This window comes from Diabrotica undecimpunctata, chromosome 3 (assembly GCF_040954645.1).
Source record: "Diabrotica undecimpunctata isolate CICGRU chromosome 3, icDiaUnde3, whole genome shotgun sequence".
Taxonomy (NCBI): Eukaryota; Metazoa; Arthropoda; class Insecta; order Coleoptera; family Chrysomelidae; genus Diabrotica; species Diabrotica undecimpunctata.
The window spans coordinates 118,351,717-118,379,682 of record NC_092805.1 but is presented as its reverse complement, the minus strand read 5'-3'; the positions used below and the strand labels follow the sequence as shown (position 1 = coordinate 118,379,682).

Genomic DNA, 27,966 nt, shown 5'->3' with positions numbered 1-27,966 from the left:
GATTCCTATTGACTTCCAAATGCATCACTAATATTTTTCTCTAATAATTAATAAAACCATAAATATTACACAATGGAATTCTCAATATTATTTTAAATTTTATATGGTGTATAAGCTGTTTTTTATAGGTATTCAAGGTTTTTTAGAAACAGGATGAATCACATTGAAAATTTTATTGCTTTTCATTGATACAAAAAGATAAAAGGAAATGTATTTATGAAACAGAAAATGTGTTTGTATATTTTTATAGATATTCTTATCTATTAACTGTCAGTAATTATTCATGTCTTTGTCTTAGAATTATAATTAGAAATATGCTTGCTTTATTGTCACTGAAAATTGTACAATTTTATGGACAAAGCTTACAAAAAGTCAGAAAATAACAATAATTACAATTTACTGAAATTACATAAATCTTCAATATCACTAAATAAAAGATAATAAAATAAACAATCTATTGCAAAAGTTAAATAAATTGCAACTTTTATAATAAAACCTTATTAACTAATAAGTTGCTGCATATGATAAATATATATAAAAATACTTTAGTTACTTATAAAAGTACTGTAATTTCTTATGTATTCATTAAGAAACTCTTCTATTGAATAATATGGTCCCTCAGATAGATAGGCTTTTGTCATTTTATGGAACTTGGGGAAAGATGTTGCAGATGTAAGTTGTAAAGGGAGAATGTTATATAGTTTTTTTTGCAGAATATAATATAGATTTCTTTACTAAGTCAGTGGGTGGGATCAGTAAATAAAAATCAAAGGTTAAATTTCTGGTGGAGTAATCATGATTAGGGCTTGCTTGAAAAACATTTTGAAGTAGCTTTTGCAAAGTGTAATTCTTCTGATTCCAAACAGATGCTTTATTGTTCTTTTTTGTAATTTAAAAATAACATCAGATTGGGCAGCTGTACTAGAACCCTAAAAAGGAAGACCATATCAAAGATGAGACTTGAACAAAGAAAAATATGCTATTTTGGAAGATCCTAAATTGATTTCCTTCGAAACAGATCTTATTGCATAGCAGTCTCAGGCTAATTTTTTACTTAACACATAGATATGAAGGGACTATTTAAGGTTGCTCTCTATAAAAATATCAAGAAATTTAACAGAATCAACTATACTAACCTGGATGTTGCATGTAGAATGCAAGGTTTGAGAACTCTTTTATAGGATAATGCTACTGCCTTATCCACATTAAATTAGAGTAAATTCGAGTCAGATCAGGTTTTTATTGTAAGTAGATCAGAAGTTATAGTTGCATAAAGAGTTGCAATATTAGAGTTGCTTCTGGTGATACAGTTAACATCAGCAAAAAAAATGTTAATATAGAGTTTTAAATTAGTGATGTCATTAAAAAGAAAAGGAAAAGTAGAGGTCCTAAGACTGAACCTTGTGGCACTCCACATAAAATGCTTTTGCGACTAGAGTCAGTATCATTTGCTCTAACCAGTTGTTTCCTATTCCCAAAGTAAAATTCTAATCAGTTTAAAGAAATTCCTTGAATTCCGCAGAAATTTAATTTTTTATGAAAATGTCGTGATTTACAAAATCAAAAGCTTTGACATAGTCATAGTTTTCTCTAATTATATAATCTACATATATAAATGCAAATTTCCATTTCTAAATAGGTGAACCACTAATAATTGATGTATTTAAATGTCTATAAAATTTATTAATACCCTCTCATAAAGACTATTTCCTCCCTGAAGTAGAAGTTTTTTAACTTGCATAGAACTATCTGAGTAGGGAGAATAGATTTAGAAGTTGATATGAGGCTATTATTTGCAAAACTCGCTAACTGATAAAAGTTTCGAAAATTATTTTTTTTGATTATTTTATTTCAATTTTAAATAGGAATCGAATGATATAATCAAAATTACCCAAAACTCGTTCTTTAGCATACAAATGCTGTTGAGAAATTTACAGTTATTTGTAGAACTCGCTCTTTGCATTGAATGTTTACCCACAAAACTCACTGTTTGCTTTACCACCAATGAAATTTGCCGATTGGTTCACGTGATGAACACACTACTACAACAGCTGTGTTGAAGAAACTAATTTTCAGTAGTTTATAATTATTCAAGCGATTAAACAGTTGTATTTTGGCGACTTAGGAACAGTTTTTTTTTTATTTTTATGGAGTTAGTACTTAAGTGAAAATGGTTGTTTTGTTAAACCTAGTCCATAGGGAAAAGGTTGCAAAAAAGTTCTTCAGTCAGAAACACATAAAAGGAATGTGGATAAACTTGCTAGGTAAGTGCTTCATATTAAAATTTGTGATTGTTTTTCGCATTTTAACGTTGGGTAGGGCTACAGAAAGCTTTCGCTTCTTGGGATTATAGAGCCAGACTTTGTCGTTTTTCTTAAAGCAACCCTTTTCGGCTTGTGTATCGTACCATTTCTTCATTCGGTCGCTAGCGATCTGAAGGTGGGAACGGACCAACTCATGTACATCGTCCATTCTTCTTCGTAATTCGATCACATAATCTTCACCTGCTACATCTTCTCCAGGTCGACACCCAAACTCTAGATCACAAGGTAGTCGCATTTCGCGTCCGAATAGGACTCTGGCTGGTGTCTGGCCTGTTGATTCGTTAACAGCAGATCTGTAGGCCATTGTGAAGAACGGAAGGTATTGGTCCCAGTCTCGCTGATGATCGGACACCATCTTTGTCAAATACTTGCCAACTGTCCTATTCATTCGTTCTACCATACCATCCGATTGCGGATGATACGCGGTAGTTCTTGTTTTCTTCATGCCTAGTCTATCACATATTCCTTGGAATAGATCGCTTTCGAAGTTCCTGCCTTGGTCACTATGGATCTCCAGAGGCACTCCAAATCGGCTGATATATTCTTGGATCAACTTATCTGCAACGGTGGCGGCCCTTTGGTCTGGAAGTGCGTAAATCTCGACCCACTTAGTGAAGTAATCCATTACTACCAACATGTACTTGCCTCCATTTTCACTTTCTGGAAATGGCCCAGCAATGTCCAAAGCTATTCTTTCAAAGGGGCTTCCAACATTATATTGTCTCATAGGGGCTCTCCTTTTTTGATAAGGCCCGTTACTCGTAGCACAAATAATACATTTCTTACACCAGTCTTTTCCATCGTCGGAACTGTTCATCCAATAAAACCGTTCCCGAATTCTCTGAAGAGTCTTCTTTACACCAAAATGCCCTCCTGATGGACTGTCGAGTAACTGACGAAGTACTTCGGCTATTCTGCTCTTTGGGATCACCAACTGTCTTGTCTTCTCTGAACCGTCATCATTTTCCAGGACTCGTTTGAGCAAGCCATCTTCGATGATAAATGAGTCCCACTGGGCCCAATACGTCTTAACTACTGAGCATAGGTTTGATATTTCTTGCCAAGTTGGTCGACGGTTTTCCTCTTTCCATTTTCGGATTTTCTGTATAACTGGATCTCTCTCTTGTTCTTCCCTTATCTTAGTAGGCGTCCAGTCGTCATTGACCATCGTCATTCTTACCACTGCTGCTTCCTTGGATTCAGTTTTGTTGCAGTGGGAACACTCTGCTGGGCATGGCCTTCTGGAAAGAGAATCTGTGGCTAACTCCGGCCCGGTGCTCAATCTTGAAATCGTATTCTTGGAGTCGTTCGATCCACCTGGCTATCTGACCCTCTGGATTCTTAAACTGCATCAACCATTTAAGGGCGGCATGGTCGGTTCGGATTAGAAACTTTCTACCATAAAGGTATTGATAGAAGTGCTCTACTGATTTAACTACTGCTAGAAGTTCTCTTCTCGTGACGCAATAATTCCGCTCAGGTTTTGAAAGAACTTTACTAAAATATCCGAGGACTCGTTCCTGTCCTCCTTGAATCTGAGACAGCACTCCTCCAATTCCCACATTACTTGCATCTGTATCTAAGATTAACTCTCCTTCTGGCAGTGGATACCCTAAAATTGGTGCTGTTATTAAATGCTTTTTTAAGGTCTCAAAGGCATTTTGGCAGTCTGTATCCCAGCGGTATTCTCTTGCTTCCTCTGTAAGTCGCATTAATGGTTTAGCGATATCTGCAAACTTCTTAATAAACCTCCGGTAATAAGTACATAGTCCAAGAAAACTTCTCACTTGATGTTTGTCAGTTGGTTCTGGCCATTCCTTAATGGAATCGATTTTTCCCTTATCCACGGCCACTCCTTCTTTACTGACTATATGACCCAGATAATTGACTTTACTTTGAAATAGCTGGCACTTCCTGGGGTTTAGCATCAATTGGGCAGCTTTAAGTCGATTAAAAACGTTTTCTAAATTCCCCAAATGATCTTCGAATGTCTCCCCCAAGACGATTATGTCATCTAAATAAACCAGGCATGTTTTCCAAGATAACCCTCTCAACACATTTTCCATAAGCCTCTCAAATGTCGCAGGAGCATTACAGAGTCCAAATGGCATAACATTGAATTGCCACAATCCAGATCCTGTGGTGAAGGCTGTCTTTTCTTTATCTACTGGGTCCATTTCTACCTGCCAGTATCCAGACTTCAAATCCAAAGTAGAAAACAATTTACTTCCAGCCAATGTGTCCAATGTGTCATCGATCCGAGGCAGAGGATAACTATCTTTCTTGGTAACGTTGTTCAGCAAACGGTAATCCACACAGAACCTCGTCGTTCCGTCTTTCTTCTTAACCAGGACCACCGGAGAGACCCATGGGCTCGTAGAAGGTTCTATCACCCCGTCTTTCTTCATTTCCTGAACAATCGTTTCAGCTTCCTCTCTTTTCGCCTGTGGTAATCGTCGAGCTGTTTGACGAATTGGCTTAGCATTACCAGTATCAATTTTATGCTTAACAACGGTAGTTCTTCCCGTCTTTCCTCCTTTCGGTACGAAAATATCACGGTACTGCCGAAGAAATTCCCTTAATTTCCTTTTCTCCATCTGATTTAGAGACTGTCCTGCAACTGCAACCATTTGGTCGAATTTGTCGTTGGAATTATCAGATGTTGTCGCCTGACGGAATATGGATGTCACAGGTACAGAAGTTCCTACTTTTGTCTCTTTCTTTATGGTCACTGTGTAGTCGTTGACATTGATAAGTCTCACAGGAATTTCCTTAGCTTCGTCCACAATTCCCTGTAGCCGCGCTACTATAATCGTTTCGCTTCTCGCAGGCACGACTGTATCTTCTTTAACGGCTGCTTGCACAGTGTTGTCATTATGTGGATGGAGAAATACCTCCTCGTTACCAACTTTGATTACCTTATTCTTAAAATCCAATTGGAATCCATGCGTATTCATTACGTCCATTCCTAATATAACATCCTCTTCGATGTCAGCAACTATAACAGTATGGACGAACTTTTCTGCTCCAATTCCTAATTGTATCTGGATTTCTCCATGAATGTTGGCATTTTCACCTGTAGCGGTCCGAAGTCGCAACCTCGTTGGTGACAGTTTCTTACGGCTGTTTATAACTGTCGGGCGTATAATGGTTCTGGTCGCTCCGGTATCCACCAACAACGCATGCTTTTTACCATTTATTTCTCCATCTACATATACACTATCTTCACGACATTTCAAAGAAGCTATTAGTATGAGAGGGTCTTTGGAAAAGTTCTGGGTCGAAGCTGCCTCCCCAAAGCCGACCCGTTCTAGTTTTCCTGATGGTGAGTTTCTTGATTTGCGTCGTACCTAGGGTGCTTACAGGAGCTTCGTACGTGTCCTATTTCGCCACAATTCCAGCATCTGATGGTCTTCGTTTTCTTGTATGTCATGCTTTTCATCATATTAACGAGCTGGTCAAGTTTATCTTCATCTCCTTCCTCTTTTACAGTCCTAACTTTACTGTACCCGCCAGAGGCCTGCGTAGCTGACTCGTATTCGAGGGCGGCGGATAAGACATCAACCAGCGTCTTGTGACGAGCTAATCGTAGTGTTCTCTGCATTTCATGATCACGAAGACCATCAATAAACGTTTGAACGGCCAACTTTTCCATCATGTCTTCGGGAGCTGTTGGATAAGCATATCGTACTAATCTGGCAATATCTACCTCATATTCTTGAAGAGCCTCATCTTTCTTCTGTCTACGATTTTTAAGCTGCGACTGATATACATGCTCCAAATGTGGATTCGTGGCCATATCGCATATTTAACCTCTTCTTCAGTTGTTCGAAATCATCGGTCTCCTCTACGACTATGGTCTGAAGCACATCTAAGGCATCTCCTCGAAGAGCGATAGTCAGGTTTATAGCCTTTTCTTTTTCAGACCATCCATTCGCTCTTGCGGCTGATTCGAACTGTTTCATGTAGTTGTTCCATGATGATTTTCCGTCGAAAGTTGGGACTTTAACATGAATAGAACCTCCACTCCACTTCAAATTTCGGCCGTGTCTCCAACTTACATTTCGTCTCGTCTTCTTTTATCTCCACTGTAATCGAATTGTTACCTCTCCCTGCTGTCCCTGTTTCCTTTATCTTCCTTTCCATCTCTTTCATCTTTTCTTCGAAGGCCGACATATCGGCAGCAACTTGGTTTTTTAACGAAGATATTCTATCGTCGAGGGCAGACATCTCAGAAGTTACTTTAGAGATTTCCGAAGAGATGTTAGCCGAAACTTTGCTTTCCAGGGACGAAATCTCGTTAGAAACTTTGTTTTCTAATGACGCAATGTCACCAGAAACTTTGGCTACATCAGAAGAAACTTTCGAAATATCGTCAGAAACTTTGTTCTCTAATGATGCGATGTCACCAGAAACTTTGTTCTCTAATTTCGAAATCGACGAGATGACAGCATCTTCAAATATATAAGTCTCTGGATCTAGTCCTTCTTCTAGCAAAGCGTTCTTTAGTCGTTGGACTAACTCAGCCTTTTTTCCGGTAGAAGCTAATTCTCTGTCTTCGAGATGTCTTCTTAAATTAGTCACTGTCAGCTCATAAATCGTCGTCATTTTCACAATTTACAAATATTCACTTGTATTATTATTATAAGTCTAATTTATGTTCGATCCCACTTCTAACACCATTTGTTGTGAATTTATTAAAAGGTTCAATATTTATAACACTTACGAATTTAATTTATTTTTTATTTATATTAACTTATCTGACAATAATTTATATATATATCCGAACGTAACAATTAAATTCGCGAGCGCGTCTTCAGAATTAACTGTCCCTTCCATGAAAGCTCCGTTATTATATATCAAAACACAGCCGGTCGAGAATTCAGCCTGATTATACTAGAAGGTCAATCCGGGTCATCGGTTCGACCGTTTTCTGGAAGGTCCGTTCAGGTAAATAGAAGCCTCTCGTAAAATCTAAAACATAAACATGTGAATAAAAACATGTTTACAGGTTAAAAATATGACTCATATCTTTACGTAACAATTTTTTTTTCAAAATAATTGATTTTGTTACTTCAAGGTCTTAACATATCCTTAGAATAATGATAGAGTTATTTACATACTGAGTTTTAATGACTACAAAAATAGATTAGAATAAACATTTAATATTGCGTGAGAGAAGGCAGAAAGGTGATTTGACTAAGGCTTATATTATTTTAACAGACAATATTATCTTTTATATATTTTAATTTATGGAATTCTTTCTTAATAATAATCTGATTGTTAATAATCTTTTTGAAAATCACTTTATTTAAAAATTCAACTAATATAAGTTAAAAAATAATACTGGTTTCGTTGTGCTTGTTTAATATCAATGTTTTGAGATATGCTTTTCTATTTTAATTAACATGAGCATGTAAATATGAGCATGTAATCAGCAATATTTGAAGCAACTATGAATACATTTAATTTATATGGAGAACATATTATGAGGAGAGCGAACACTCGAAGGATATCAAAAGTGCATCTCAATAAATGACGTAAAAATAAACAATCTGCCTTTTATAGATGACACAGGCTTTCTAGCAAACAGTCAAGAAAAGTAAATTGACCTACCATTCAAGTAAAGGTAGACGGCGTAATTATTACGGAGTGTTATTAAGGTATTACTCCGGATAATGGATAATGGATTAATCAAATTACAGGAATCTGCAAAAGACTAATGTATGAAGTAAAAGAAATGACTAGAGTCAGTGGTCTATGAAGATGAATGGTACTCAACATCACGTTCATCGCTACACACTCTCTGGGTTGTCCAGACTGAAAAGAGACCTTCTTCTTCTTTTAATGGCGTTATAACCCTTTGTGGATCTTTCCTTTGCCACTGCCTGATGTTCATGGTTTTACGATCTTGCTCTACATCGTCTATCCACCTTTTATGGGGCCTTTTTCCTGGCCTATGTTCTTGGGGTTTCCATTTCTGGATTACTTTTACAGCTCAATTGCGGAACATCATCCGCATATGCGCATATTTGAATGGATATTGTATTAATACAGCCCTTAATATCAAGTTTTCTGATATTAAATTCCAACGTTATATTAAAAAATGGTGTTCATAAGGCATCCCTTGCCTAACTCCATTTTCAATATAAAATGCCTCTGTCATATCTCCACCTATTCTCACCATGACATTAGAACCCTCCAAAGTCATTTGTATAAGTTTAACTAACTTTTTCGGTGTTCCTAACATGGATAGTTGTTTTAACATTTTTTGTCTATCTAGTCCATCAAACGCCTGTTTGAAACCACTATACAAGTTGTAAATTGGTATGTTATATTCAGCAAATTTTTAATGTATACCTCTTAACATAACGTATTTGGTCTATAGTTGGCCTCTTTGGTCTGAAAACACATTGGTATTCACCAATTATTTATTCAGAAAACGATTCAAGACGGCTGTATATAATTCCTGATAATATCTTGTAGGCAACATTTAACACTGTTAAGCCCCTATAATTTTCGCAATGTCGTTTGTTTCCCCCCTTGTACATACGAAATATGGTTCCTACTTTACAATCCTCTGGAATGATTTCTAGTATCCATATGTATGCTTATGTATCCAAGTATGCTTCTAGTATCCATTAGTTTATGGATATGCTTCCATAGCACATGTCCTCCATTCTTTATCAGTTCTGCAGTTATTCCAACTGCGCCAGGCGCTTTGTTATTTTTCAGATGTTTTATGATGTATATAGTTTCTTTCAATCTTGGTTCCTCAACTAGTTGTTCTGCTGTGTGTTGAATTATTTCTTCTTCTTGGTTTTGTTCTTTTTCTGGGTTTAAGAGCTCTTGAAAATGCTCCTTCCTTTCATTAGTTTCTCCTTCTCGCTGATAATTGCCCCGTTTTTGTTCTTGATCACTTTTGTTCTTGTCATGTGTCCTTTAGAGTATTGCTTGCTTTCTTGTATGTAAAATTCTCTAGTCTCTCTTCTGTTATTATAGTCTGTAATTTGTTGTATTTTCTATTTAGCATTTCTCTCTTTTTCTTTCTACATATTCTACTTGCATCCGTTCTTAGTTTGCCCATATCATATGCCCTTCTATTCAATCGTGAATTCCTGAAAAGAGATCTGTTAAAGATAAATATGATGCTAAGTTAAAAATAAGCAGAAGGTTGGATAAACGACGCAGCTCGTGGCTTCATGACCAAAAATGGTCGCAAATGTCCAATGAGGATATATTACTATAGGAAAACTGATTTATAAGGAATTTTATTATTACTAAAACACTGGTTCTTTTTTACAAAATCTCTTTTTACTTTTAGTCTACAGTTCATCAACGGATGGGATCAAAGGAAAAAACATCAAGATATATATTCCTTGATTACTTAATTTTGTCCTGACACATATTTTTTTCTCGGAAACTGTGGCGTTTTCCATAGAGGTTTTGTGAAAAGCGTTAATTTGACAATGGTTAATAGCACTACATTTTGACATCTGATTTGCAGATGATCAGTGTAAAACACGAGAAAAATGTAGACGGACAAACATGTTGCGACATTGAAAGTTACACAACCGAAATATGTTACTTTCCCGACTAATTTTAAAACAAATTAACCCCGTAATTATTTTTAAAGGCATTAAAAAGTGAAGGTATGCTTGATGGAAAAAATACAGACAGAATTTTTTGCCGTCGGACACTGCAAAGTTGTAGGTATAGGCCTCCAATTAGACGTAACAATAAAAATATTTACATATTTGTTATATAATTGCCAAATTGACGCTTTTTACGGAGACTCAAAGGTTACTTACCTTATAGTTTCTTCATATTTTCCGACCAAAAAAAAAATTGTCCGCCACGACATTCTTAAGTAGTCCACGCAGGGCCGCCCAGAGGGGGATGAGACCCGGCCGCCCCCCCCCAAACCCAGTTGAACGAAAATTCCCAAAAATCTGATAACTCATAAACTGGGATATGTAATAGTGAACACTCATGCTATTGACACAGGAAGGAAGAAAATTAAAACAATTAAACTTTGTTTTTAATTATTTACAATAGAACTGTTAGTTACAACATAACTTTTCTTGCTTTCATATCAGCAAAGTTTTGGATCACGTGGTCGAAATCAAGAGTTTTTGCAAGTTTCGACTCTATGCTTAACAGTCCCAAATCAGATAATCGTTGTTGACCCATAGTAGATCTTAAACAATTCTTAATTCGGCTCAAAACACTAAATGATCTCTCGGCCTGAGCAACGGATACTGGTAGGCAACAGAATATGCGAAGAGCAATGCACACGTTGGGGAAAAGATTTGTCACATTAAGGGACACGACCTTCAAAAGTTTTGCTGGTTTCAGCGACGTATCTGAGAATTTTGATTTACTAACAGTTTTCAAGTAAATCATTTCATCAACTAGATCCCTGCTTACATCTGAATTGTACTCTTCGGCGAATCTTACACAACTTTCTGAGATCGTATTCTCGTCCATTTCGTTATACTTCCATAAAAATGAAAATTTCATTTCGATTTCTCTCAGTGCTGTGAACCTCGTTTTCAGGTTGGCCACCAAAACATCAATTATTGTGTAAAAAACTTCTGTTTTGAAGCGTTCTTCCGGGGATAAATTTAACATTACATCTTCTGTAGCTGTTTCATCGTGAAAAGTCTTCCTCTTTCTCGCACGGGAAGTGGAGAGTTCCGGTTCAGTACCATAAGCATTTTCAACGTGTTTGCAAGCAGACAATATCTTGTCCCAGTTATTTCTTAAGGCACTTAAATCATCAATTAGGCTCTCTATATTACTACTCTCAACATCCAAAGTAGCGTCCATAGTTTGAAGTAGTTGACTTCTGTAGTTGATGGGTACCAACACTTTCACGCGCCAAGGTCAGCGCTTCTGCGAATCGTGTGGCAGTAGCCGATAGAGCGAGCTTCCGATCAGGGGCTCCCACGCGCAATGTATTCCCAATATATTTTTATTAATTGTAACTTATGCAAAGAAATAATTTCTTGCATATTGCCTTTTCCAAATGCATAATATTCCTTATAATAATTTCATAATTAAAACCGCAAGCAAATTCAATCTGTTGTAAAATTTTAATAAAAGGAATTTTTTTAAATTTGCTAACGGCCGGGCCCGGGGATTTTGCCCCCCCTGCCCCCCCCTGCCCCCTGCCCCCCTGCCCCCTCTGGTCGGGCCTGAGCCCACGAAATTACAGCTCGCTGTTTTTATAACTTTCTTACAAATTTTATTTTCTGATTCAAAAATGTTACTATTAACATTAAATGATTGAATTTCTAATTTAATTTTGAATACTTGATTGAAAACATTTCGTTTGTTAACCAAATTGACAATTTTAAAATTCTGTTTCGTGTTCCTATTTGTAGTTTATTTACATACCACAATTCGTATTTTATACATTCATAGAACTGATAATATTATGATATTATTTTAAAAATTCTAGAAAATGTATAACCAATAAGTAGTTGTTGTTAGTAAAATTTCTTTAAACCTTTACATCCATCGTCTGAATTGATGCATTCTGCTACATTATTATGTAGTCTATTATCGATCTATCTCCTCTTGCTGGTTGTTACTTGTACAGGTGTGAATATCTTGTATGAATATGAATAGAAGCCGTGCGTTATTTGAAGATCATATTCTCCACACAGGTCTATTAATCTTTCTCTGTTATCATCTACTGTATTTTCCTCATGCTGTTCCACTAAGTATCTTATCTTTATTTCTTTTGATGTTCGGCCATTAAAATCTCTAACTAATTTTTTTTATATGTTATTTCCTAAGCGATGAATAATCTTTCTAACTAACCTCTTCAAAGAAGTGTTGTTTAACCTGGATCGTTTGGTCATCTCTAGGGGCATATATGGTTATAATTGTTCTTACCATGACGTTCATGTATATTTTCATAATTTGTTCACTTATGATGTCAATGTTGGTGATGTACATTTTATTTTCTTTTTTATCAGCATGCCTACCCCTTTATGTGCTCTTTCTTCTTTTGGAACTCTTCCGTAGATGATCATATACTTTCCGATGTCAATATTCTCTTGGTATCCGTTAGGGTAAGGATATCTATGTTAAATTTTTGTATTCTTTGTATTTCTTCAGTTCCATTGCTTGATTCGTTTTACGTTTGATCCGTCCCTGCTCCGAGGCTGTCTAGTTTCTTTGTGAGTTGTTTTTTTCCGAGAGATGAAATGCAGGTTCATCGTCCCAACCTCCAACTTGAAGGACCAGTGGAGATTTTTGTTCAGTATTTCCTTTTTCTAGACTAATTGTCTGCCACAACTCTTAAGATTAGTCTTCCCTGTTTGGTTCATTCACCTTCCGATTTTGTGTCGTCTGCTGTTTACCTGTTTTCTCCCCCAACCTGGAGGATCAGCATGTTTCGGCCAGGGGTTATTCCCTTAGCCGAAATGTTTCAGTTTTTTAGCGCCGAAAACCCACGTCGCTAAAAAACTAAAACGATGACAGTACGTCAAGCATTGCCCAAGAGTCCCGACGTGGAAGTGGAAGTAGGATTTGGGACGTTTTATGAACTGGAAGCGTTTTTTAGAGTTTTGTTGTAATCAAGGCTTCGGCAAACCTCACTACCTCCCAGGTTCAATCCCGAGCATTTGACTACCCAATTTTTACATTTTTAATTTAATAAATTCCAGAAATAAATAAATGTATTCTTCGTAGAATTCAACTTTTCAATAAATCCATCCACCCCTATTCGACAATTCGGTTATCACAAATTTTTAAAGTTTAAACATTTCAAATTTATACAAATTTTTTTCTCTTATGGCTGCTTTTTTCTAATTTTAATTTGATTTTCGTAATTACTGCTAAAAAAACCAGTCTCTTTTATTGCACAGAATGGAAACAGAACCTGAAGTGCTTGTCACAATAAAAAAACTTAAATTAGAATACTTTCGACATATTATGAGAAATAATGAAAATTCTTGACCGTTTTATTACTGTTCTATAATCCAGTGTATCTAGTTATATATATAATATCCAGCCATAAAACTTCATTTATGAATTCTTTTTCATTTCGATAATTTTTGACCCTGAGTTCTTGGTCTATATACACAGGTCGTTCATTGGTGTAAAGTTATTAAATTTTATTAGTAGATAAATATCGGTTTGTCAAACGAGATGATAGATGTATAAAACACGAAATGGTTAAAAACATTTAGCTGAATTGGTCGACGTAATGAATTATAAAAATATTCATTATTAATACCTTTATTGATAAATCGGTTGTAGCTTTCAGTAAGTTTATATTATACGAGGGTTGTCTTTAAAGTTTTGCATATAGCCACAAAGACAAAAAATATATAGACTTTATTGCTTTTCAAAATATGTCCCACCAAGATCGATACACTTTTGCATACGTTCAAACCAATTGGTAAAACAGTTATTCCAGTCTTCAGTTGCCACCTGCAAAATCGCTGTTTTAAAGGCATCGATGGCTTCTTCTGGCGACTGGAATCGCTGCTCACGCATTGAATTCTTGATCTTTAGGAACTCGAAGAAGTCGTTGGGAAGAAGTCGTAGGTTGAGGCTACACGGTGGATGGTTTAACAATTCGATGTTTTGAAGCTTCAAAAACTATATCGTCTTTTGGGCAGTGTGAGCACTGCATTGTTTTGATGTAGGATGATTCGTTGTGTTTTGTGTTGTTTGTCGGAGTTTCGCGGTAACTTCTGGTAAAGAAACGGTTATATACCAATCAGAAGTAATCGCTCTTCGATCTTCTAAAGCAATTGTTGCCACATGACCAGGTTTTGACAGAAAAGTTGTGACCATTTTCTTTGACACACTTCGAGAACCGATCACTTTTCCTCATCGTGAAAGACCCACACAGCGGATTAATTGGTTTATTTTCCGGTTTGTAGGAATACATCCAAGATTCATTGCCACTAACATTACTATAAACGTTTTTTAAGCTTCCTTTGTTGAACCGTTCCAATATTTTTCGACACCCATTGACGCGAACCGCTTTTTGCTTCTGTGTGAGCAAATGAGGGATCCAACGGGAAATCAACTTCGTAACACCCAGTTCTTCATGAAGGATCTTTTGGTATTTGAAATTCCCAAAGATACCTCTATCTCCCGGTATGTTACACGGCTTCTTCTTCTTCAAGTGCCATCTCCGCGGCGGAGGTCGGCAATTATCATAGCTATTCGGACTTTTGAGACGGCTGCTCTGAAAAGTTCATTTGATGTACATCCGTACCACTCTCTCAGGTTGCGCAGTCATGACATTCTACGCCTCCCTATGCTTCTCTTTCCTTGGATCTTGTTGTAAAAACAACCTGTATAATATTATAGTTATTTTATCAAATTGTGCGCCCAGGTCGTCAGCTATCGTGTTAACGTGTGTGCGACTGATTCCCTACATCAGGGACCCGTCCTCCCCTCGTTATATAACTTAGGACAGACAGTGCTAATTTGCCTCTCGGCAAGTAAAGACGGGGTGGGGTGTGATCCCGAAAAGTGCGTGGTGCGTAAGTGATAAATGCGCTTGTAACCCCGGTGTTTTGTGTTAAGCGTATATGAGTTTGTTTCTCTCAATTCTATGTATCTCTGTTACTGCCTCCCAGCACTGTAAAGCTAATGATATTTGTATAACTCTTTTTAGTATTATCAGAATTGCGATAATTGTCAATGTTGAATTAGCCCTTAAGTTCACTATAAATAAATTGAAGGAAAAATACATTTTAATTGTTTTATTGCTTCAGTGGTCCTTAATAAATATTTTGAAGCAATTAGGTGTTCAAATACGCCTCTCTTAAATGTGGATAGTTTGGCAACAAAGTTTACCCTTTCCACCAGATCTTTCCCTACATAACCAGTTGGAGCAAGGTGTATTTCTATCCACGTGTATGTTACACGGCGGTCATCCTTAATTAGCTGACGAACCGCATCAATGTTTTGCTGTATGACTGCTGTTTTGGGTGGACCTGGCCTGGATTCGTCGCTGAGACTAGAGCGACCACGTTGAAATTCGCATTACTAGCGGGTATTGCGAAATCGGCTAAATTTTGACCGAAAAAATCGGCCGATAAAAATCGCCCAGTGAGAACATGTCAATAAAACAATAAAACAAGTGATAGTGACAAGAGATTCTAAGATATTCATTGAACTAAAAATAGAGTGACTTACGCTATTTTTACTTTCAAAGTACCGTCTAAGTTGTCTAATTTGGTTCTTTGCTTCGGTCGCACTCAAAACATGTATTTACCCCGCAACTGAAGAAGCGTCGTCTTCATTACTCTCTTGTTTCTCATCATTGTTCTTAAGAACTTCAACGATGATCTCTGCATCGGTTATCTCACCACATACTGCAACATATTCATGCGCGTTGACAAAATCTTCATAAGAAATGACAGGATCAGCAATGACGTCCTCCCTATTAAAGTGTCGTTAGCGTTTTCTGCGTTCTCCTCCTTTTTTTCGAAAGCAGCTCTTTTAAAATAGTGTTTGATTGTTTCAGGTGTTACTTTGTTCCAAGCTTTCTTCCAAATTCGAGAGGCTTGAAGAATGTCTAACTTTATTTTAATGGAGTCTCAATCTTCCGTCAATATGTTTAAAAAAAAAAACAAAACAAAAACAAAAGAAAACAAATAACCATTTTCCATCAGTGGGATAGTGTTGTGTGCCATACAGTTGTCAATAAACAAAATAACTTTTTTTTCTTTTATGAACTTTTTGTCTAATTTCATCAGCCATTTCTCGAAAAGATCGCTAGTCATCCCAGCTCTTGCGCTGTTCACAGATTCCATTGGTTTTGACTTGACGTTTTTAAAACAACGAAGATTGGCTGATTTGCTAATCATCAGTAGACGCAGCCTTTCTGATCCGTCCATATTTGCACCAATTAGGAGAGTTACTCTTTCTTTGCTTAGTTTTCCTCCGTGACATTTTGCCAGTGGTTTGTCAGGAATGCATTGAAAAAAGATTCGTCTCGTCAACATTGAAGAAATCTCTTTATCTATATCCTGAATCATCTCCTCCAAATTTTTTTCCCATTGGTTGGCTTCTTGCTGATTAACGGCCCCACTTTCTCTAAAAATGGATTTTAATGAATTTTTGTTGCGTTCTTTGAAGACGTTTAGCCACCTTATACTCGCCATTGTTTTCCCCCGTTTCAATAGCAAATTGTTCAGCTTTGCTTCTTATAAGGGGACCACTCACTCAGGGGAAATCTTCTTATCCCTGGCTTATTTGAATCATTTTAAAACACAACTGTCCAAATTTGAATTTTCTGACTCCCTTAACTTTTTTCGTTGTTTACCGCACTCGCTTTCACTCTTGAGAAATTTTTTATTCTTTAACTAGATAGGATTAATTCCAGTGCCCTTGGCAATCTCAGATTTTTTCTTCGTCCCCTTTCCTAATTTTCTATTTCCTTATTGCCGCTATTTTTTCCGATAACGTGTATGTTCGAAGTTTACAATACAACGACACTTTTGCTCAAAACGCAGTGACATACTAACGTATTTACAGATACAGATACAATGAACAATGACCTTGAATACCTTGAAACAAGTGGCGCATTAGGACAGGAAAGAATACTAACCTGTTTTGGCGGAAATTTCCAGCATGAAATTGTCATTTTAGCTTGTAGAAAAGTTCGATTGATCCAAAATATAATTCGAATTATTCACGACTTTTACCATTACTTATACAGGGTGAGTCATGAGGAACTTTACATACTTCTACCATATGTAGAGTCCCTCAGGGAGCATATCATGTGGCCACTAAAAAATGTCAACTCCTCTTCTTTATTAATTAACAGGGTGATTTGCGTAAATGACCATTTATTTCATTTTACTGTAGTGTTTATACGGCTTATTTGATTTTTTTAATTTTTGCATGATACAGTACACTACTATCAAGCATTCGACTGGTATTAGCTAAACTAAAAAATTCCAGGACTGGCTTTGGAAAAATTAATTTAGGGATTCGTATTAAATATTACACCCTGTATAAATTGTTTTTAAAATGCAATAAGTGATTTTCAAACTACATAAATAGCCAATGAAAACGACATATGCGACAATGTTGTCGCACTTTTTTCAACGTTCGCGTTGGCAAGCAAATTCGGCAAAATATTTTGTAGAAAGTTCAAATAGACCTGCCATGTTAAAGTACCATTAAAAAGGGGGGACCTACTAATTGGTTATTTATGGCACCAATCCACACGTTAACCGAAAACCTTAACTGAGAACGAAGTTCTCGAATAGCATGGGGATTTTCTTCTGCCCACACCTGTGAATTTCGTGAATTATTTATCCCGTCTCTGGTAAATTGGGCTTCATCTGTAAATAGTGTCCTGTATAGCGTTGGTCGATTATTGTTAATCCATCTACAAAATTCCAACCTATCGATCTCATCTCCAGCATGTAGTCGCTGAACCATTTGAATGTGATGTGGGTATAGATTATTTTTTTGTAAGACTCTACTTACTTTTGATTGAGTAACATTGAGTTCTCGACTTACTTGCCTAGTGCTTATTGTAGGGTTCATAGTAACGGCGTCCATAATGTCATCTTCCTGCGCTTCATCTACATGTCGCTCCACTAGGAAAAGTGCCATTTTCTCGCAAATAATTAAAAACTGATCCAAATGTTGGATAACTGGGAGTTCGACGATTAGGAAATCTCCTGCGATATTCTCTACTAGCAGCCCTACCATTCCCATTACAGAATCCCTAAACAAATATTATGTCTGCATATTCTTTGGTCGAAAACTGATGTGGCATTTTGAACGAAAGTAACAAAGCTCTACCAAAACTAACACAATGTACTTAACGTAGATATGACAGAAGAAATATGTATTCTTGTACACATAAATAACAATTGATAATGACAATAATGTCAATGGGTATAAAATATCAAGAAACGTCAAACGGTCAACGCCAACCTTCATTTTAAACTTTTTTAGATTTATTTTTATTTAGTACAGTTGATGCAATGTATTATTATTTGTTTGTATAAAATGTTTGAAATTTATAACATTTGTTTAAATTAATACCTTATAATTTGATACTTCATTATGGTTGTTCTATTTTTGGTAAGATTTGATCGTTCACTAAAAATTTAATAAAAGTGCGACAACATTGTCGCATATGTCGTTTTCATTGGCTATTTATGTAGTTTGAAAATCACTTATTGCATTTTAAAAACAATTTATACAGGGTGTAATATTTAATACGAATCCCTAAATTAATTTTTCCAAAGCCAGTCCTGGAATTTTTTAGTTTAGCTAATACCAGTCGAATGCTTGATAGTAGTGTACTGTATCATGCAAAAATTAAAAAAATCAAATAAGCCGTATAAACACTACAGTAAAATGAAATAAATGGTCAATTACGCAAATCACCCTGTTAATTAATAAAGAAGAGGAGTTGACATTTTTTAGTGGCCACATGATATGCTCCCTGAGGGACTCTACATATGGTAGAAGTATGTAAAGTTCTTCATGACTCACCCTGTATAGGAAATGCTAGGGACCAGAATAAAAATTCGAATAAAAGACGATTTCGAATTAGAGATGTTCGAATTAAGCAGGTTCCACTGTATTACACAGTTCGATTGTAGCAGCGGAAGCGAGTAGTTCTCTGTGGTATCGAAGTGCTAATTAATAGAGTTGTTGTTGTTTTGACCAAAAAATGGAATTAAATTCAGATGGCAGAGGAAATCCACCTGATAGAGGAAGGATTGACGATGTTGCTAGTAATATGGATTATGAAGTTAATGAAAAACAAAAGCAGTTTGAGGAAATTATAAATATTGATATTAATACACAATCAAAACAGGTACCGATAACAAATTCAAAAAACTTTTTACCAGATTATCAGGTAAGCAATAAAACAAATATTAATATAGGCCAGTCCATAATGTCAGAGGTGAAAAATAAATACAGTCAAGGTGACCAAGGTCCTTATTTTGTTTTTATGCAGAATAAGGAAGGTAACATTGGCCGATTGCATCGCATAGCGACAGCACGATTAATTTTAGGTGCAGTACCTGCAATTAAAGATAATATTGTTAATATTAATATTATAGGAAAAAATAAAATTAAAATTGAATGTAACACATATAAAAGCGCTAATATTTTAGTGGAATGTAAAAAGTTAATAGAAAGAAATTACGATTTATATATTCCAAATTTTTTTACTCAAAAGAGTGGGGTAATTAAAGGGGTAGACAAAAATATTTCAGAAAACGAATTAAAAGGTATTATTGTTCCAAGATACGGCAATTTTAAAGTAATAAACGTTAAAAGAATAAAGCGAAAAGAAAATGATCAACTGGTGGAGACGGGTACGATAGTGGTGTCTTTCAGAGGCCAAATGATTCCAAAACAAGTAATCATTGAACGAATGATATACCAAGTGGAACCTTACGTTCCGAGAGTAATACAATGCCTTAATTGCATTAGATACGGACACGTTACGTCACAATGTCGAGGTAAGAAAAGATGCAGCAAGTGCGGACAGGAACATGATTCAGATGTATGCGATTTAACAGATCCCACTTGTATATTATGTTTCGGAAACCATTCAGCATTAGATCGAAACAAGTGCGCTGAGTTTGAAAAACAAAAGGGCATTAAATATATAATGGCAAATGAAAATTTACCTTTTGAAGAAGCAAAATTAAAATACAGCAGTAGCTATAGGACAGTCCTGAATTCAACAAACACAGGAAATAGGTACACAGTGACAACCAAAAGAAAATGGAGCGAAGGAGCTCAAAATAAATCAGTTTATCCTTATTCAAAAGAACACGAAAATATACTGGACACTGCAAGCGCCTCTGCTTACCCGTCGCTACCAATTATAAACAACCCATTATATCAAAATCAAACAAAAATAGTCCAACAAAACTCACTAACTAGTAAACAAATTACTGATAATATAGTAACAATATTTAAAAATTTCTTAGACAAAAACTTAATTCCAATAGCAAACAAACAAATTTTAGACGACATTAAAAGTAATATAGAAAAAGTTTTAAATGGCCCTAGTAAATAATAAGATTTTACAATGGAATTCACGATCAATAGTGAACAATAAAGGCCATTTTGAAAAGTACATTTTCGAAAATAAATTCTTAGCTATTCTTTTAAGTGAAACTTGGTTAAAACCGAATTCAAAGATAAGCTTTTCCCAATATAACATCTTCCGTGAAGATAGATCAGATGGTTATGCAGGAGTAGCGATATTATTAAGAAAAAATATTAATTTTCAGAACAATTTAAATTTTTATAAAATAAATAATGTCATGTGCGTTGCAGTACAGATTAAAATAAATAATAAAATCTTAAATTTATATTCCATTTATGCAAAACCCAAGTTATGTGTGTCAAAAAACGAATGGGTTAAATTTTTTATTAGTTTACAAAAACCTTTTTTAATAGGGGGAGATTTCAACTGCCATAATAAAATGTGGGGCTGTGATGTCACCGATCAAGAAGGTCTTTATCTTTTTGAGGCTATGGAGGAATGTGGACTTAATTTCCTAAATGATGGGTCAGAAACATTAATTCGTAGACCTATGAATTTAAATAGATCTGCTATAGACTTAACAATTTGCTCTAGGGATATTTATTACAAATTTAATTGGCACACAGAAACTTTGAGTCTGGGTTCTGATCACTACCCAATAGTAATAGAATTTAACCATAATACTGATAATAACGTTACTAATAGTAATGGTGTCATTGAAATTAATGATATATCTAGATCTAGAATTACATGGGATATTAAAAAGGCAGACTGGGCTTTCTTTACCTATCTCTTAAACAATGAAAAGAATAATAATATATCAGATGGTTCAGAGCAAGAATATTCCACATTTTGTGACTCAATCAATTTAGCTAGTAAATGCTCTATTCCAGAGAGGAAAAGGAGGCCCAATGCAAAATTTAATAAACCATGGTGGAATGATGATTGTAGGAACGCTATAAGACAACAAAAAGAAGCTTTTTTGCAGTTTAAAAGACTATCTAATTACGATAATTATTTAAAATACCAACAAGCAGAAGCTTATAAAAAAAGAATTATTTTAGACAGCAAAAGAGCTTCTTGGAAAAACTTTTGTAATAGTTTAAATAAAAATACACCCATTAGCAAAATATGGAAGGAAATAAGAAAATTAAAAAACGTTTATAACCCTCCCAATAATCCGATAGTTGTAAATGAGTGGACAGATATATTTTTTAATAAAATTGCTAGACCTTGGGTTATACAAGGAGAAATTAATCACAGGAACCCTACGGATAATAGACATGAAAATGACGAAGCAAACACAGACAACATATTTCTCACACAAGCATTTAGTCTGAAAGAATTAAAGAACTGCCTAAAAAGACATAATAATTCAGCTCCAGGATTAGATGGTATACACTATAGTATGTTGTATAATTTACCCATACATAAGAAAGTTCAACTACTAAATGTAATAAACAATGTCTGGATGAGTATGGATATACCACGTGCATGGAAAGAGTACATTATAGTTCCAATTCTTAAGCCACACAAACCACCAAACTGTCCGGATTCGTATAGAGGCATTTCTCTATCATCATGTGTGTTAAAAACAATGGAAAGAATGATTAAATGTAGACTAGAATTCTGGTTAGAAAAAAATTCTAAAATACCTGCAACACAATTCGGCTTTAGAAAATCATGTTCTACGATGGAAAATTTAACGCACTTAATACTGGATATATATAACTCATTTTCCATCAACAAGTCGGTATTTGCTACATTCATAGACATAGAAAATGCATATGACAATGTGAACCTACAACTTCTATACCACAAAATGAAAGAAATCGGACTGCCAGATATACTCTGCTGGAAACTTCATCAACTTTACATCAATAGAACTCTTTATCTTCAAATTAATAACAAACTAATTGGACCGAGAGTTTCAAACATCGGGTTACCTCAAGGGAGCATCTTAAGTCCAATATTATACACTATTTACACAGCTCATATAGGTCAAAGCATAATTACTAGCAAACAAGGTAAAATATTACAATTCGCAGATGATATATGCATATATGTAGATCAATTGGAAATAGAACAAGGCAGTAGTAAAATAAATACAGTATTTAAACATCTACAAGAAGACCTAGATCAAATAGCATTAAACATATCTACTAAAAAAACACAAGCTTGCATATTCTCCCGAAAACGAAACATTCCAGAAGCAGTGGAGTTGCAAAATGTCTCGTTTAAAGTTCAACCTAAAGTTAAATATTTGGGTATTATACTGGATAGGAAAATGATTTGGAAAGATCATATTGAGTACATCGTAGCAAGAGCTGACAAAGGGTACAATGCGTTACGAGCAGTAAACTATACAACCTGGGGAGCAGATCCCAACATAGCATTACTAATGTATAGATCATACATAAGATCAATATTAGATTACGGATGTTACTTTTACAATCAAGCCGCCAAAACCCATCTTCAAAAAATAGACATCCTTTCAAATAAATGCCTCAGATTATGTATAGGAGCTTTGATGAGTACTCCAATATCAAACCTAAGCGTAGAATGTAATGAACCACCACTATGGTTAAGAAGGAAAACTATGTGTGAAAAATTTATAACTAAAATGATAACTAAAGAGAGCATAATATGTAACAACTGCCACAAACTTTATATAAATGACCTAACCACTGAATACTGGAGGAAAAAGCCAACATTACTTCTTGCCGAAAGTTACAATAGAATAAGACAATTTAAAAATAAACTATACACATCAACTCTGCCATCCATGTTTCAGATAAATCTAAACAATATACCAAACATACAACCAACCTACATGAGAGATTACTCGAAATTTCCAGTTTACTTAAGGAATGCCATGTTTAATGTGGATATAGAAACTTTATTTCCGGAATATTACCAAATTTATACCGATGCCTCAAAAATGAATTCGAGAGTGGCCGCTGCCGTGTGGGACCCTAGGACAAGGTATAAAGAGGGTATACGACTTAATGATAATTTTACAACATTTTCAGCAGAACTTATTGCAATACTGAGAGCAATGCAGTATATAAGCAGTATAAACAATAACGAAGAGAAATTTCTAATCCTTACAGACAGCAAAAGTGCTTTACTTAAACTGGAAAGTTTGAAGGACATATCAAACTACATATATATTGACATTATTAAAGCATATATCGCACTTAGGGCTAAGGGCAAACAAATATCATTTTGTTGGGTAAAAGCTCACTCTAATCTTAAACACAATGAAATAGTAGATACTTTAGCTAAGAAGGCCACCGAACAAGAAAATGAAAGTAAATATAAATTAACATTAAATGATGTTTACGCTAATATTACCAGCAATAAAACCAAAACCTGGCAACAATGGTATAACAACTCAACTAAAGGGCTATTCTACAAAAACATACAATTAAATATTCCAGCTAAATCATGGTTTAATCATTACCACAGCGAAAAAATCGTTGTTTCATACATATGCAGACTTAGATTTGGACACTGCCTAGTTCCAGAACACAAATTTAAAATAGGTCTTAGTGATAGTAATCTTTGTGAATGTGGTGAGTTAGGATCTGCAGAACACATGATACTAAACTGTAGACTAAAGATAATAGAAATAAATCAATTCATGAATCAAGTATATAGAGAAACCAATATTACAAGACCTTTTAATCTAAAAACAATATTATCTAGTTTAGACGAACGTGTATATGAGATCCTAATTAAACACATACTTAATATAAAATTAAAATTGTGAACTATTAATACCTGTGTTTATCCCATTTGTTTACCTATCTTTCCGTGGTCTAGTCTTGTGTTTGTGCATTGCTCTGAAAGACCCCTGAGCAGAAGTACTCCTTGTTGACATTCCTTATAATGTAATTTATAAAAAAATAAAAAAAAAAAAAAAATAAATAAATAAAAAATAAAAAAAAAAGAATAAATAAATACATAAAAAAAAAATAAATAAATAAATAAAAAAAAAAAGAAAATAATAATAAAAAAATCACAATAAAGAATAATGTTGAATAATACTAGAATATATTTTATGATATAGATATATCTATATAAATGTGTAATATTGTATGATTGTAGCTGAAGATTAAATTATCCATTTATTGTTATAGAATCTAGGTATATCTTTAAAATACAAAATCTTATTTTAATAGTAATATGTGACATAAATATCTGTAGAGCAAAAATAAGTTCGGCTAATGGATTAAGTCCACAGTCAGGAAATTCGATGACACACACACACACTGTATTACATTTATAATAAATAAATAAAGTAAATAAAAATTTCTCAAAATTAATAGTTGTTCATGAAGTAGGTGTGACATTAACCAAAACCTGTGAAATTAGATATTAACTTTTATTATTTAATTGTTCATTCAAGTTGGTCATTTTTTTAAAAATTCTTTGTTTATTAGTATATATCAGGTGAATGATATTGCTTATCCTTGATTTTTTTTTACAATGCTATTAGTCAGTTATAACCAATCTCGTTTAAAAATACTCGAACTAATTAGCGTTAGAGGGATCACTTATATATGAAAAAATAAAGTAGATGCGTTGAGATTCCCTTGTCCTGGCAAAATGTCAAAATTATTGTTTATAAATGACTATTTTTCACCAATACCAGCCAAAAGCGAAAAGTTCATGAGAATGTAGTCGTGTTAGCTATGTTGGTATGCAATCGTTTGACATGTTGATATCATTTAATGTAATTTTGGCGGTATATATAAATAAATTTAAATTTATTCATAGATAAATACATATAGGAATGAAAATAGATTCGCCCTTTCTCTGCCTTCATTCTTTATATCAAGCAGTAAAAAATAATTTTTTAATGCTTGTAGGTCTGAAAAATGAAAATGTGCGCGCACAAAACAAAAACAAGTGGGGTCCAAAAAAGGTCATTAATAATCGTATAATAAAATAAATATGAAGTTTTAAGTATATAGGATGTGATGTGGCTATGTTGAACAAAGTAACGGTGTTGAATAAAAGTTAAACAAACTGACTATTATATGCGGAATTTTAAACATAAGTATAGGAAATAAAATCAGCCAAGTACATAGTTCTTCTTCTTCTTGTAGGACATGGTCTTGTTTATTATATCATCCCAGCTCTTATTATGTTGATGTCCAGCTGTTATACCACCTCATCGGGGGTCTTCTTAGTGGTCTTTTTGTATTGGATTTATGTGTTTTTGACCATTTCGCGATTCTTCCTGAATCCATTCTGTCGACATGATCTCTCCATTTGCGGCGTCGTGCTTGTGTCCATCTCACCACATCCTGGACTCCAGTTTTTTTTACACTCCATAGAAATAAGCAAAATTGCAGGGGGTTCAGGACATCTCAATAGCTAGGTACTTGACTACTTTTTTCGTTAATATGCAAACCTACACATTTTCTGCAGAAACTTTGGCATGGTTTTTAAATTATTAACAATCTACTGTTTCTAAGTTTCGTCTAAATAAGATATTTATTTACCTTCTGCTAGTAATTTTCTCAGTATTCCTGCAGTAATCAGAAAAGTCGGTTTTTTTGTCATGTTTTGCCCACTTGAATTTTAATTTTCTTAGAGTTTCCCATTATTTTTACTTGATCGTATTATTAGACGTTTTGGATATGACGTATTACAACTGCCACTGTACCATCCGGATCTAAATCCGATTGAACTGGTTTGAACTGCATTTTTGATGGCACAAGAAATGTCAGCTTCAAATTAAATGACGTTATGGAATTAGGTATCTGATGAGCTTTTAGAATTTTCTGTTGAAGAATTGAAAAAAATTGTGACGTCAAAATTATGACGTCACAAAAATGTGACGTTTCAATTGAGGATACCTTTGTGTCAAAATAAACTTCAATATTGATCAAATTATAATTCACTTGGGTGACGACGCAACAAACAGTGATTCTGATGAAGATATTATTAGCACGGATGGATTATGTAGCGACCAAGTATAACAATTTTTCGGTTTAAAGTAAGGTTTTAACTTTATATTCCTATGGTATTCTGCAAGTTTAAATTTAAAATCAACCACAACTTTTGCGTAATTATTGTCCAAAATAATAATATTTACCTAATATACATTGTTATCATAAAACCATCGAGCAAAAAGACAAAAGAGGGAATCTAATCGTTATGAAAAGGCGACCAAAAAAGTGGCCTCTGATGGCGGACATATCCGGAAATGCGAACGCGCCAAATTTAAATTTTCCGACACTTATTAACAGTAGCTATAAAATAGTTTTTAGAATGTGTCTTAGACGAGAAAATTTTAATTAAATATTAACAATAACAGTCTAAAATGTGAAACAATTGTTAAAAAACTTCAATATAACTAAGATTTCATGTGACAGTTGGGACACATAATAACATAACCCAACTAAATTTGATTTCTTAAATAAGGAAAGACTCTCTTTCCTTTTTTAATTTGGCCTCTCAAGATGGCACTTCCTGTCTAACAATATTTTTGCCCCCACTACCTTTACATTCCCTCTTTTGTCTTTTTGCTCGATGCATAAAACTCACATCACAACTAAATTTTTGATGAGGCAACACCGCATTAGGAACAAGCATGACTACAAGCCTCTTCTATCTCACTCATGACATTTCTCGCTTGTCGTAGTTTTAATATTATTGACGTCAGTTCCGTCGTTTGTCATAGGTTCCATCCTGAGTATATTATATCGTTGGAATATGAGAGCTTAGGGTGACGGCTGTATGTGAAGCTGACTGAAAGCAAGTAAAAGGTCATGGAAACATTTTTTTCTCTACAAGATCTTACGAGCTGATTTTGATTTAAAAAAATAATTTTTTATTTTACACAAACTAAAGAAGGCAAGTAAAACGGAAAAACACCTGTCGCTTCTACACAAAAATAATATGTACTATATCTCTTAGGTATCGTTATTCGAATGGCATCATGTTTTCAAATTAGTAAGAAAAAAAGTTTGGATTCATATCGTTCTAAATTCTACTTCTTTTTACAGTATATTCTGTAATTTCAGCTCTTGTGATGCTGAGTTCAGCTGTCATACCACTTCTTGAATGGTTCCACCACCGATCATCATTTGATATTCTTCTTTTATAAATTATCTATAATCAAAGATTTTAATATTTTGTTTCAGAATGGGAGCGACTTGCTTCGTCCAACCGCTGGATCTGGTAAAGAACCGAATGCAGTTGAGCGGAGTTGGTGGAAAACCCAAAGAATACAGAAGTACATTACATGCAATACAAGTGATAGTTCAAAGAGAAGGCGTTTTCGCTCTATACAATGGTTTATCTGCTGGACTTTTAAGACAATTAACATACACAGGCACAAGATTGGGAGTGTATACCTACCTCTTCGACACCTTCAAATCTGCCGACGGAACACCACCTGGTTTCATTGGTAAATTGCTGATGGGAATGACTGCCGGAGTTTGTGGCGCTTTTGTTGGTGAGTATTTTTAAGTAACATAGTAAATGGTCCTAAAATACTATGCTGTGATCAATGCAGTTGAATGAAATAGGCAAATTCAACTAGACCAGAATAAGAAAACGAAGACTTTAGGAATGTATTTAACTGGAAAC

At 34.7% G+C, this 27,966-nt stretch overlaps 1 protein-coding gene across 1 annotated transcript in view; it reads left to right on the top strand.

Moving 5' to 3' along the window:
• The window catches only part of LOC140437292 (mitochondrial 2-oxoglutarate/malate carrier protein-like), a 44,502-nt gene that overhangs the window by 576 nt on the left and 15,960 nt on the right, over window positions 1-27,966 (top strand). The window contains exon 2 of the mRNA XM_072526727.1: window positions 27,519-27,832. Within this exon, the coding sequence (XP_072382828.1) occupies window positions 27,519-27,832 (314 nt within the window). The remainder of the gene's footprint in view (window positions 1-27,518; window positions 27,833-27,966) is intronic.